Here is a 14,927-nt window from a genome sequence, read left to right as displayed (position 1 = left end):
GAACACCAACATTAGGACTGCACCTGTCCATGCAACATGTGTTTGTAAAATCAAGATTACCCTGGTACTTATTTTACCGCTGAAAAAAAAAGTATGAAAGCGCGATACTATAAGGAGAGAGAGAGAGAGAGGGGGGGGGGGAGGGGAGAAAGAAAGAAAGGAAGAAAGAAAAAAGAAAGAAAGAGTAGGAGGGAGAGAAAACACGTCCTGAGGAGTGTAGTCGTTTTACCTTGCAGCTGTAAAGTGATGACTGCGGTTGAGATTCACAACGCTTTCTTCACTCTTTCGACAACATGTATAGCGCCACCTACCGGCGATGCTCACAAACTTGCTTTTAACTGAAAAAAAAAAAACCTTTCAGATTTCCCATAGTGATGCACGGACTGTTGTTGTAGATGACGTTCATAACAATCTTGTGCTGTTGCATGGCAACTAATGCATATCAAGAGTGGAGTCAATTTTGAACAAGAGCCTTCTGGCATAGAGAAGTTCTCTTTTGTGAAAACCAGCAAACGCCAGCTGCGTTTCATAGAAACCATATCGAGGATACAGGCGTCCAAATGCCACTTGAGTATTTTCATCATATTTGGAAATAAACTAAAAAATGTCCAAACAATTTTTCCTCTTTTCAATGTATACTCATGTCCATGCTTTATTTTGTACTGGAGCTAAAAAATGTTATACAGACACTTCATGTCAGTCATCCTAGAAAATAAGCAAGGCTACTATATACACAAAGACATTTACTATTGCGTTTATCCGGGGATGGCCTCTGCAACTTGATTTCCACAATAAATATATTTTGTGTTTCTTTGCACGCAATCGTGATTTATGATGAATGGTTTGGGAAAGTTGGTACCTATATATATGTATACATATATATATATATATATATATATATATACGTATATATATATATATATATATATATATATATGAAGAGTTTGTTCGCAAAAACCGATAAGTCCATTTTTTGAAGATTTTGAAGTACGGTCTCTGTCATAAAGTACAAGAATAATACCTTTTAAATGATATATTGGTCACTACATATAAAGGTACATTTTTGAAGTTATGATCAAAAAGAAGCAAAAATTTTCTTATTATTCTCTTTATTTTTCTTGACCTTTAATCGCAAATATCTCCATTTGGCAAATATGGACTTATCGGTTTTTGGCAAACAAACTCTTCAAATATATATGAGAGCTTGCTTCCAAAAGGCGCTGTATCTATCATTTTTTCAATGGATATAGCGCCTTTTGGAAGCAAGTTCTTCATATGTGGATTAAGAAATTGAAACAAAAAACTAAAACAAAAATGAACAGAAAAAACTAAAAAGAAAACAACTATATAACACATCAATAAAATTTGAGGAAAATCTAACAAAGCTTTCAAATGTAATGCATTTTTAAAGCTTCGTATCGCCATCACGGGATAAAATAATACAGCAATTTATGATATCACAGTAGGACTACGGTGTAAAGAAACGAGGAAGATAGTTCTACATCTATTTTGCAGTACAAGGTAGCACACTTTTCTTATCTCTTTCAGAAGGCTGGAGGAAACTACCCTGAGAATCTGTCAGTAAGTTTGGGAACTGACGTGTAAAACTTGTTATTTGAAATGCTCTTCATATCTTCTTTATACCATTACCCTACTGTGGCATGAAAAATTAGCAACTTTCAAACGAAACTTTGAAAATTCTTAACTTGCCAACGAAATGTCTGATTTTTCTCAAAGTTCATTGATAGGTTCTATTAGAATTTCTGCATTCACTCAATCCACATATATTTGGGTGTTTTTCTCCTTTTGCGACATTATTGGCTCCCCGGCTTTGTGCACTAAATCACCTAGACATCAAGCGGAAAGCCGTGCGCTGTCTCCCTCCCTTTTCATCGTCTCAGAAGGTTCTATCGATAGCAACAAACCGCCTATGCTGCTTATCGAGAAAAGCTTTCAGCACACACTGTAAGGCAATCATAATGCAAGTTAGAGCAAGAGGAAACCCCTTGGGCAAAGTCATTGATACAATATCGCATTCAACAAATCATATAAAAACATCTGCACACAGACACAGACAGACAGAGACAGACACACAGACACACATACACGCATAAAAACGGTGATATGACTACTTGATGCATAATTATTCAGTCTGATCTCCAATGTTAACCCAACTTGTACGCATGCGTGACCAGTATTGTGTATGGGTAAATGTATGGACGACGCAGTGGGCTGCACACACCCCAATTTAACGATCTCAATTACACATGCGCACATGGAATAAGCTGTATCGATGTACATACAGTAAGAGAATTATGTACAAACAGTTAGGTAATCTTACGACGTACATAAAAATCAATTCCTCTATGTGGACGTGGAATATAGGAGCTACTCAATTCAACGATCTTACTACTAAGATCTTATAAGTATGGATTTGAAGAATGTTAACATGAAATAGATACAAAATAGTACGCACATACATATCTGGACGAGTGTAAATAAAACAGACAACGTTTCCAACTAATAGTGTGATAAATGGCTTGGTAGATTGATAGATAGCTGCATATATATTTAGGTAGATAAACAGATAGGTGAACAATGAGATGAGTTACATAGACAATCGAATACTATTAGGTATGTTAATACATATTCTATTGATAGATAGCACAGGAATAGGTAGATAAATGAATATATTGTTTAATTGAACAATCAATAGATATGTAAGGAATGAGACGGAAAAAAACCCAGAGAAATAGAGAAGGAAAGTTGATACTGTGGATGTCATCAGTGTATGTACTAACTTGAATGAAAACACTTCTGCACTATGCTCCATTCCGCATTTGTTTAACCACTCGGCACCTGCTCGGTAAGTGGCAATAGTTACTGGACTATCTATGATCGTATCATTGTAAAATGCTTATTTCTGAGACCATTATCTCGGCAAGCATCTGCTTATGATATTGGTCTCCTGCATTTCTATTACAATTAGATTTGTCTTTTGAGCATCAAATACGTGAAATCTTTTTTTTTCTCTAATACATAAACGACACCTGCTCGTATTTATTTATTCTATATTATGAAGAAAAACAGTGTTGTACTTTAAGTGAATCATTCACCTGTTTCCATATGTTTTTACTGTTCAAATATTACTTAATAATTTCATTCTGTGAGAAAAAGAAATGCAGAAATCATATTAAATTCCCAAATTAAATTAAATTAAATCAAATCAAATCAAATCAAATCAAATCAAATCAAATCCAATCAAGTCAATACGAGAGCATTACCATTACACTTACCAACGCTTATACGACTTTTTGCAAACATGACTTATTGATTATCAAGTTAAACCAAGGGAAATAATTTCTATGGGAATATGAAATGCAAGAAATACAAAAAAGAGCAAGAGAAACATGCAGGTGAGCTAGTCGGCGTGCCTGTATCACAGACATATACGGTAAGCTGCCACGGTAAAGGCGGACAACTCTCCGTTAGAAGCGAGAATGAATGGTACATTTATCAGCGGCATTACTCAAAAGACGATCGTCTGTGACTGAGAGAGAAAACCCACCATCAGCGAAGATGGTCATTTTATACTGTTACGAAATTGATCGAGGATCGTTAATAGTATCTGAAGCTTTGTTTGTTGCTTCCTATCACATCGTCTTTTAATTCAGCAATCGTTAAATATTTTGCGGCAATGATATTAAATGAGTCTAAATACTTCTTGATCTTCTTGCCTATCAATAAGAGATTGAAGCATGCAGAGACGTTGCTTTTATAAAGTTAAGAGAAACCAAACTGTGTTTGACAAGAGGAACTTACATCCTTTTAAATGAACAACCACAAATGCGAAGAAAAAGCAGAAATCCCTGTATAACCCATGCAAGTGACTGAGCGCAGAAATCGTCGGGTCATAGAATTTTCAAAGCTCAGGTTACCGCTGCTCCACAACATTCACAATCCTGAAAAGGATAGTAAATGGTTGATATTGTTATTATTGATTTTCCTATCACAACTATCAACTTCACCTGATTCAGCATGTAAAACAGACTGAACTCGTTGAATTCCAACGTGTGTATTTTATTCCATCATATTGCATCAGTCCTTGTCAATGAATTAAACGAAATGCATAACCCCAAATATAAGCTGTGCTTCCAACGGTCAACTGCTGTTGAGATTGTGATTACAGTAGTCTTTTCATTCGCGTATTTAAAGGCTATGCGCTGATTGGCGAAATTAGCAAGCTATTGTGTCACTATAAAGTAACACCTTTTCTACCGTACTTAAACTTTGGCTGCACATACATGGCAGATAAGTTTTATCACAATGCCTTAAGTAGAGCAAGAAAACTAACAATACATCACAGGGATACCTGCTTTATGCTGTAACCTAAAATTCTCTCAAAGAGAAATTAAACCCCTATTTGTGGAGGCCACAAAATTTGCATTCAATGGCGACTATCTAAATGTGTCTAGCTGTCACTTACGCCATTTCAGTACCAGCAGGAACAAAGACGAAAGTTGCTAAATTCCATAATTACCAGTTTTTGTTTGTTTCAAAATTTCATTAATGCTTTATTTCAGAAACTGTTAATTGATTGATTGATTTTATTTCTGCACTTCTTTTTCTTACATAAATATCATCCAAATACAATTGAACAAAGTTATTGAATGCAATATGCTTTGAATCTAACAGTAAAAAAAACCCAAAACAAACAAGAGGTTAGTGATTAATTCAAGTGTACAACATTATTCCTCGATATGACAATACAATATGAAGAAGAGCGGGTGCTATTTTATCCACATGCAAATTTAAGAAACACATGTATATACCTGCTGTTCAAAAGACAAATTAAGCAACTCTAAATATAACAGAAATAAATGAGACCATCATTATAAGCAAAATCTTAAATAGGATAATGAACTCAGAAACAGTTGTCTTTGCGGTACAAAAAATTAAGGGAATATTTGGTTTACCGGGCACTGAGTGGAGAAAAAGAAAGAAAATGAAGAAAAAGACAAAAGGTGCAGCGGTGCATTGTGCAAAAGTGTGATGAGTTTGTGTGGAGATGACCTGTGTATACGTATAATAATGAACGTGTCTTCTATATCCATGCTTGTTGTGTACGTTCAGTTCGCAGCCCTTTCTTTAAGGATAGAACAATTATAGATTAACATTTTCCATATCCATATAAGAATACATTATGCATCCATACGCATAAACATCTGCATATATGTGCAAATCTACTTCATTACTCAATATGGCTGATGGCTGCCCACCTGTTTATAAAGGTAATCTTTTCCGCTACCTGAACAACCTCTACAAACAGGTTTGAATATATATATATATATATATATATATATATATATATATATACATATACATATATATATATATGCTCTTAAATACACGGCAAAAATCACAACGTTTCAAGGTTGCACGCTGTAATACTTCTCTAGCGAGGATTTGTCCAAACATGAAACCTACAAGTTCAAGCAGCAAAATAATGCTTGCAACCTGGCATTGGTCAGGTGTATTTGTATGTATGCCCTTCAGATATTTCAAATACTTGTTGTTTTGTTGCGCAGGTAAATCTTTTTGAAGAATGCAATAGATATCGGGAACTTTATCTTATATCATAAAAAAAAAAGTTTCCAAGTCTAATAGCAAATGCATTGATCGCCGGAGGCGACTGGTATTGTTAAATCGAATAAACGTAGGCATGTACATGAATGCATTATAGATGCACAGTACTCTGTAAGATATAAGTCGAAATGAAAATATGGATTCCATACAATTTACATTCAATAGATCCCGTAAGGTCATCATACTAGAGAAGAAAAGAAGAAGAAGAAGAGAGAAAAAATACTTGGCAAAGACATTTTTCCGGGGCTTTTAGATTATTGATGCGGTTTCATCGTTCTTCTTTGAAGTGAAGTAGAGCCACGGCGGTGTACAGACGTTGATGTACCTACGATATCGATTGGTCTTTTGTCATCCCACTTTGAATAGAATCCTTGAGCACTTGTTAAAAGACAGCTTGCGAATATCATATACTCTTCCTCTCTCCACAATTGGCGTTTAAGTGATTTTTTACCTGGAGTCTTTTTTCCCACTAACAATTAGTAGACTAATGGAGTACATATTTGTGCGTTTTCTTTTCTTTTCTTTTCTATTTTTTTTTTGTTAGCGCATATTTGCACACGGATTCCGAGTAATGTTCAGTTAGGTATATTAATTTGAAACGTTTCCCGGTGAAGTTGCAAAGTCACTAGGCAAACTTTGCCAAACAAAAACCAAACATGCGCGTGCGCGCACACACGCACACACTGACTGCAGTACTCTCTGTCATTGGTCTCTGTCTCTCTTTCTCTCTCTCTCTCGCACATGCGCGAATGCATCAATACACAGAGAGGAAAACACGCCTCTCAAGTAGCCACAGAGAGTTAACAGCGGGGGAGAGGGAGAGACAGATAGATACAGAAATTGACAGAGAGGCAGAGAGAGACTGAAAGGCAGATAAGAAGAGATGGGCCTTAATACAGACATAGAGGGAGAGAGAAAGAGAGAGGGAGATAGAAAGAAAGGGAGAGATAGGCAGAGAACGAGGCGCCGCGAGATGCTGGACCGGCAGAGAGACAAACCTCGTATATTCTTATGCTTTTACCGCATGAGAGTTTTGCATTATAAGCTACAACTATGCCAATAACTACTATTAAATTTCACAATCTTCATTAATATGTTGGAGTTTTCTCACTCTTACAATTACAACACAACGCAGCACGATGAACGAAATGTTAGCTTAATAGACGAAACAAAGACGAAACAAAGACCAAACAAATTTAATCTCAGCTAAGGGCATGCGGAGAAATCCCCTTTCGTGCGGGAAAACAGGTGATCGTGGTTTCTTTTTTTTTTCTCAAATCAGACGCTCTATTGTTAAATCTCATTTCTATCAGGTACAGTTTGTTTCCTATTGTAATTTCGGTATAAATCTCTTATATATCTTTGTTTTGGCATGCATCACTCGTAAACCTTTGCCATTTGTTATTAAGAGTTTGTAAACTTAAGTTCTTGCTGGAAGAGTTTTCAAGCTTTGCATTGGAATGACTTTTTATGTTATACATCCATATTTTTTAATAACTATTCTCAATTCAACTGTTTTAATTCACTTTTTGGGGTTATTTTTAAAGAGCTGGTATACTCTCGGTTGAGATGGGACTTTAGGTTTCCAGCTTTTTTGCACAATAATGAGAATCTTCCTACAAAATATGAAAAAAATCATATAATTCTAAGAGGAATTCAAACTTTATCTGGTAAAAATTAGATTTTGAAATAGGCTGAGATATCCAAGACAAAGCGATCCAAACAAAAGGTGGGACCCATGCACCCATTATTGGGATCGCTTTGTTTTTCTTTGTTTTTGGATATTTCAGCCATTCCAAAACCAATTTTCATCAGATAAACTTTGAAATGCTCCTAGAGTTGTATACCCTTTAACATTTCATAGAGTGGTTTCTAAGTGTCTCGCACAAAGGTTAAAACTTGAATCACCATCTCAACCAATACTATACAATACCTTTAACACACACTTACACACAGAAAAGATGTCATTGATTTGTTTGATTTATCTTTCTTCCAACATAATTCCTTACATAAATCAAGATTCTTTTCAGTAATATCATATATAATATCAGTTTACAGATTACAAAATGGTACATGATTCGACGAAGGAAAATAGATGAATTAATTGATTCCACTAACAAAATATATATCATATTTCCAAATTTCCAAATAACTACCAGAGCAATTATGCGGAAGAAGGACTGCAAATGCTTGGACACGTGGCAGCCCAGGAAACCTACCTACATAATTTTATACATATTTTATTTAGCAGAATGGGGAAATACTACTGAACAGCTAAATGCATCATGTTTTATATTCCAGTGCATAAATACTAATATAGACAAATAAAGTGAATTACAATTATGATGACAACATGGTAATGATGAGAAAAATGTGTAATGAAGACGAAAGTGATGGTGGTATATAAAATCATATTTATGAAATATGTTATATTCATACTATTAGTATGTATTTTTTTTTAACTTGGATTGTACAGGACATTTATGTGAAGCAGCATTCACTTGATGATCTTGTTATCCTGTCATATCATCTAATATGTTATGCAGCATGTTGAAACGGGTTGAAATAGATAAACAATAAACCGCAGAATGAGTGTTTCCACAATAAGTCAGCCATTATTTTTTTTCTCAATTTCTGCTGCCCTTACTTTCTACCTATCTGAAAGATTTACAAAGTATTTTGTAGATTGAAAAGTTATTTCTTCTCCTTCCGGATTCACTTCACGTGTGTCTAAGTGTATCTCACAATTGTTGTTGTGTTTGTTCGATTAGAAATTGGCATAGTTGGTACCCAACAAATTACGGTGGGTTGTACTGTATTGAATGAGCCGCAGCCCTTCTTGGTCTTATTCAACTTTTGTTTGCAAAGTACTACCTTTCGGTAATCAACCACTTCTAATTCAACAATTTAAAATCAATACAACTACAGACATAACCGTTGCCTTCATCAAAAGTATTATGATTAGAAAAGCTACATCAATGTTCAGAACACTTACACTGATTGTTATTAAAATGACTCTAAACATGAAAAGAAAGTTATGGAACTTTGAGGTACAGCATATACTTCTATACGAAACAGTAGCATCAGTTATGATCTTATGTAGAGAGGTCCTCAATTTCTCCTGCATTTTCTGTACACAAAAGTATGATAAAATTGGCCACAAATGAGCTTTGAAAAAGCCAACAACCCTGAAACTGTAACTCATCCGCTACAGAGTGATACTTGTGGATCTGTAAAAAGACTAGAACATCGACGCACGGAATAAAACTTCTTTTTAAAATCATGTCGAGAGAAGATACTACGCAAAGATTTGGTTGCAAGCGAAAGCGTTTTGACAGCTGGGAGCTGCACGACCATTCCAACTGTTTAGTTGGGTTTGTGTCATTTTTCAAATGCAAACGAAATCATTAATTACGCGATATGGGGAACATCGACGCACGGAATAAAACTTCTTTTTAAAATCATGTCGAGAGAAGATACTTCGCAAAGATTTGGTTGCAAGCGAAAGCGTTTTGACAGCTGGGAGCTGCACGACCATTCCAACTGTTTAGTTGGCTTTGTGTCATTTTTCAAATGCAAACGAAATCATCAATCACGCGATATGTAAAACAAAATTACATAAACTGGATGAATATCTGAAAACGAGGCACACGATACAGTAGAACAGGGTGAAATACAAATATTATCATATGTTTCACAAATGATATTAATAACAATCACATTTAATTTGTATTCTTTCACTGTAACTAATATGTCTAATTTGTGAAAGCTTGTGTAAAGTAATAATGTCATAACTTTCTTATTTTGAGTACGAGTTTGGTTGTTTGCAGGAGGTGATTATTCCTAACAGGAGAGATTTTCTCATTATTCAGTCTTCTTTGGCTAACAAAGCAAAAGCAGCAACAACAAAAGAGACTTGGCGAAATTAAATTCGAGAATAAACATCAGCTCATAAGACAGTCATGAAAATCAGAAACTCTTGTTTCATTGTCCACAACCTTCTCCTGTCCTACACTATATTTACCTCATTGGTTCAACAATACGTTGTGAAAAATTACAGGAAAAAATGTCTTTGTTTTAGATAAAGGGAGAATAAGTTTGAGACTGATCAAGATTAGGATCCCATAACAATATAGGAGGACCAAAAAAAAAAAAAAAAACCCTGAGAAAAACAGCCCAAAACATACAATATGCCATGATAAAATATGCTACGACAACATAACATGAAGCGTAGAGAATTGGAAAAGGAATTCAAAGTTTATTTAACAATAATTGGTATTGAAATGGATTAGATGTCCAAAACAAAGCAATCCTAATAAAAGTTGGGACCCAACTTTTATTAGGATTGCTTTGTTTTAATTTGTTTTTTAGATATCTAAACCATTTCAAAACCGATTCAAATAAAATAAACTTCGAATCTGTATATTTTGTTCCTATTTCTTTGTACTTCTTTGATTAATAGAATACCCTATAAGCACACCACCACATTGAGGAGGATTTATGGCCCTAGGTATAAAAGGAATATCATTATCACGTTTATAACAACAATATCGTGTATATATATATATATATATATATATATATATATATATACATATTAAATCAACCCTATTCCCGATGTAAACTGCTTCCACATCCATTGCCTTCAATTCTATTTTAAATGTAAATATATGAAACAAAACATATGTGCATCACTGATTCTTTAATGACACTGAAATCAGTGATATCAATGGTTTAAATCATGAAATAATATGGTAATTTTGTCATAAAATTTATCCATTTATTTCAGTGGTTGTTATTTTGGCAGTTGTGCAATTCAAAATTGAAACGCACGTAAGGTTACTCACAAAGAAATGAAATGAGTACTGCGTTGTCATAATTAAAAAAAAAGAATCATAATATAATCAATACCGCGGTATAGATGATCCACAAATAAGGGCAAGCAGATCAATTGCTGTAACTGGCGATGCATCTATAAGCTCACTAAACCATATACTATCTGGCTCAACGCCTGGAAACCTTCATCCCCATGGCAACGCGCATGCGTCGATCAATCCTCAAAACTACAAATATAAAGGACGACCAATTTTCATGCATCCCACTACTGTCAAAATTTTGCATACATGTGCATATCAGGTCGTTTAAGGTGATTTCTCCGCGTCTACGAATCTGTCATCATCACTTCCAGCACCTCAGCGAGTGAAGTGAGTACTTTTTTATCATCAGTTGTTTTTATGGTTTTCATTTTTTTTTCATTTATGCTTGCTTAGGGTTGCATTGAATCATGATATTACCATGACAGTCTACTTGATTATGATAACGTCGAATATTCACATGCAACGATGTACATCCCCGTTTGACTTCTCTACTAAGAAATTCCCCTAGAAAATAAATAAATAAATAGATAAATGATAATAATAACAATAATAAATTGTAGCTATGGCACGTAACATGCTCTGCATGATTCCCCTCTAGCCCAATATGCAAAGTGAAATTCAATTTGATAATCAATGAGCTTTAAAATATTTCGGATGTATTCTAAATGACAATTAGGCCTAAATTCTCCTCATCATTCCCCTGACTTTGATCAGGAAACCCAACCTCAGACTGATAATAATGAAAACAACAACAACAAACAAACCACTGCTTAAAGGTGTAATAGTTTGTACCCATTGCACACTGTAATTTTGCTACAATCATTACATATGACTTTGTTAACCTCCTCATTCTAAAGGTCAGCCATGGGAATTCATCGTATCTACGTTGATTTGCTATTTGTCACACTTTGTGGGTACGTCAGCTGTGAATATATCGAATCCAAGGGGATGTCAGAGTTATCATTTACTCTTTCGGAAAAGACAGACGAAACCGGGACTTTCGACGATTACGATGTCATTACAAGGGATTTTTTGATAACGAGTGATTCGTCAAGTCTTGCGGCAGAAGACAGTTTTTCGATTTTCCGCGTCTCTGAGAGTTCGTCAGTTCTGTCCGAAAGCGACCAATCAACACAGGTGACTTGGTTATGGCAGCCTATCGTCTGGAGTTGGGTGACCATTTTAAAAATGTTTGCGGCTTTGCTTGGAATCGTAGGAAATCTCATGGTGGTGCTCGTCCTATACGGCAGGCGGAAGAGCAGCCGATCGACCGATGTCCTGATCGGAGCACTGGCCGCTGCAGATCTCCTGACGTCAGTCTTCATGGTCCCGCTGCCGGTGCCTCTCAGGGTTCCTCAAACCTTCCTGGGAACGATCTACTGTAAGGTGGTGTCAACATCTCTGTGTTTATGGATCTCGATTGATGCGTCCATACTCACCCTAACAGTGATACCTCTTGAACGATACCTTGCCATCGCCTACCCACTTCGCTTCAAGCGACTTGTCACAAGAAAAAGAGTGACCATAGTAATCGTCACCATCTGGATTTCGACTTTCATGGCAAACTTATTTTTGCTCGTCGTCACTCGCGTCGAGGGCTTTAAGTGCGTCGAAATATTCTCTTCCCGCGGAACACAGCTCCTTGTAGGGTTTATGCTGTATTTAGTCATGTTTCTTTTTCCCGCTCTCATTATGCTAATCAGTCAGGCGCAAACAGCTCTGGTTCTCCATCGCCAGTCTCGCCTGTACCTGAGGGAGGGCGGTGACCAGATGGAACACTCAAATCCTTCAGCCAAGCATCTCGTTGCTAAGAAACGTGTCTTGAAGATGCTGTTCGTGGTTGTAGCCGTTTTCATCGTATGCTGGTCATCGTCCCAAACCGCCTACCTGGCCTACAATCTTGGTGTAATCCCAACAACGTATCTCTACAGTCCACTATACAATTTCATCACTGTCCTTGCCTTCTGCAATTCATGCGCTAATCCAATCATTTATGCCGTCAGAAACCCGGCATTCCGTACTGCCGTGAAAGATCTCTTTATGATGTCATCAGCGACTGGGAAAACCTCTATATTTAGTGAAAGAATACAGGGCAAATTTGAAGTGTCCTCAGACAAGGACGTTGTGTAATGCCTAACAACGCCCTTATAATAGTGATAGAATGATTACAATAGGCCGGATGATGACTTGTCTAATTTTTCTGTTTACATTCCTCTACTCATATTTGTTTATTTTGTCAACAATTGCATTTTGTAATACTCTGAAAGCATACATTTATCCATATTTATCAAGTGATTACAATGCCGATCAGCATGAAGTTTTCCAAGAATGTATTTTGTTTTCACCAACTAACTTCAAGACGTGGCTATTGTCTAATAAGCTGCCAAATCAAGCCATAACGATTTTAACTGTATCTCTTTTAATAAGATTCAACAGAATAGATAGAATCACGGCTACGTTTATTGGCTTCGTTATATAAACTGTCTCCTAGATAACAATTGGATTTCTATTTGAATACTTATAGCTCATACATAATAGTTATGATATAGTTTCTAACATAGTTTAGAAGTACATTGTACATGAAATTGCGATATAGAATACAGTGTTAAGATATCTTTTATATTATATTAAAAGCCCTGCCCCAGCTAAGGGCAAATCTAAAAATCAATATGAGATTTGCGATGACAGTAACATATCATCTAAAGAAGCAAAGTTCGCACATAAGATTCTAGACTAATTAAAGCTAAGACGCGGATGTTCCCATTCAAGGAACAGATATTTGACGTTTAAAACATTTTCCCTGCTCACGTAGTTCTCCAGTCATACGTCGACGTATATCTTTGTCTACATCTTGTGTATATTCTACTTGTTAATCTTTTCGTACTTGCAAATGATTGAAGATGTTTCGCCAGAGTTTAGGGAAAGTATGTTTAGTGCTATTTGCGATTGAACGTAAGTATCTCCCAGCGAAATATAAAACATTAGGTTTGCACGTTCAGATTTACGAGAGGAAGAATTCTTCCTTTGATTATTCATCAAGGCTTTTTATTGTGCTTGGTTTCCAAACTTGGCTTGGTTTTCTGCAACCAGAATTTGTAAAGCTGATCTTTGAAATAAAGACTTAATGTGTATAAGCAGTTCACAGCTAGCAATCTGGTCTTCAGTGATCTCTCAACCACAAACTTTCAAAATAGGGGTCGATATTTTATTTAGAAGTGAAGTTGAAAACAGTAGTGAAGAAACGAGTAAGTGTTGCATGAAAGCCTTTGTCCATTTGGTTTAAAACATTAACTTGTTCATTTCGATATGCACCAGTTTATACCGGGGTAAACATCTATTCAGTTCTTCAAATACCTCACTAACAAATCAGGTTCAAGAGAAGGTCTGCAATCAATGACCTTTATCAGCACATAATCAGAATATGATTATGAAATTAGTCATTAAATGAAAGTTAAACAATGCTTAACTTTCCTTGTCCATGGTGGCTCCAAGACCATTGCATTGTTTGATACCAATACTTTGAGTATTTTCTTTTCATGTTTCATCTTATTGGATGCTGTAAGTTGCTGCATTCAAAGAGGAAATTCACAACAAAAATAAATGAACTTCAAAAGAAAAAGAAACATATTTCCAACAGAAGGATACAAAAATGACAAAAATCGGACAAGAAAGAAGATAAGATATTTTAAAATGTGATTTTTTTCAGCAAATATTCGTTGATCAGATCTTGCGAATATTCAAATGAGAAAGTTGACGATGACATGCTCTCACAATTTCTTACACATTTCAAATACAGAAGTGACAATACTCTCATATTTCAGCTATATAGATATAAAGCATGCCTTAAAAACCTCCCAAAAAGAACAAATATTAAATGTAAATGGTATGAGAACATGCTTTTACTTGTAATAGCTAAAAATAACAATTTTTCCCCAAATTTCACATGTAATATATATGGAAAAAATGTGAGAGTATGACATCATTAACTAGCTCATTTGAATATGCATAAGGACTGGTCAAGAAATGTTTTCAAAATAATGTGAAATTCAAAAATGTCAGACGTTACTTATTTCCTATTAGATTTTTGTCATTTTTGTATAGTTCTTTGGGGTGTTTTTTTCTCTTTCTTTTGAAGTTTGTTATTTTTGGGGTGAATTTCCAGTTTAAGTGTCACACGACGAGTCTATTCATTTTATAGAAACATGTACTGATCTAATGGTGGTGGTAAACTTGTCGATCCTCGTCTGCAGGGTTCCTTAAAAAAACCAAATCTCAACCACTGTTAGGCACCTAAAAGGGTCGATAAATAATCATGCGCAAAATTACACATAAATTAGGAAGTCTAAGAGATAATATCTGCATTCACTTGCTTTGAAAATCTCACAAAGTGACACAAATTAACTT

At 35.4% G+C, this 14,927-nt stretch overlaps 1 protein-coding gene across 1 annotated transcript; it reads left to right on the top strand.

The window, feature by feature from the left end:
* Positions 1 to 11,387: 11,387 nt before the first annotated feature.
* Positions 11,388 to 12,653, top strand: LOC139719557 (galanin receptor 2a-like). Its single transcript, XM_071630971.1, has one exon. It carries the CDS (start codon positions 11,388 to 11,390, stop codon positions 12,651 to 12,653), a length of 1,266 nt encoding a protein of 421 aa, XP_071487072.1.
* Positions 12,654 to 14,927: the final 2,274 nt, after the last annotated feature.

The sequence above is a fragment of the Diadema antillarum genome, unplaced genomic scaffold (assembly GCF_040938485.1).
Source record: "Diadema antillarum isolate AM-2024a unplaced genomic scaffold, OU_Dant_1.0 scf00000009, whole genome shotgun sequence".
NCBI lineage: Eukaryota > Metazoa > Echinodermata > Echinoidea > Diadematoida > Diadematidae > Diadema > Diadema antillarum.
This window is presented reverse-complemented; position numbering and strand designations above follow the sequence as displayed.

What these genes read in the sequence shown, in the direction of transcription:
- LOC139719557 (XM_071630971.1), top strand. Translation starts at nt 11,388, where the DNA reads ATGGGAATTCATCGTATCTACGTTGATTTGCTATTTGTCACACTTTGT.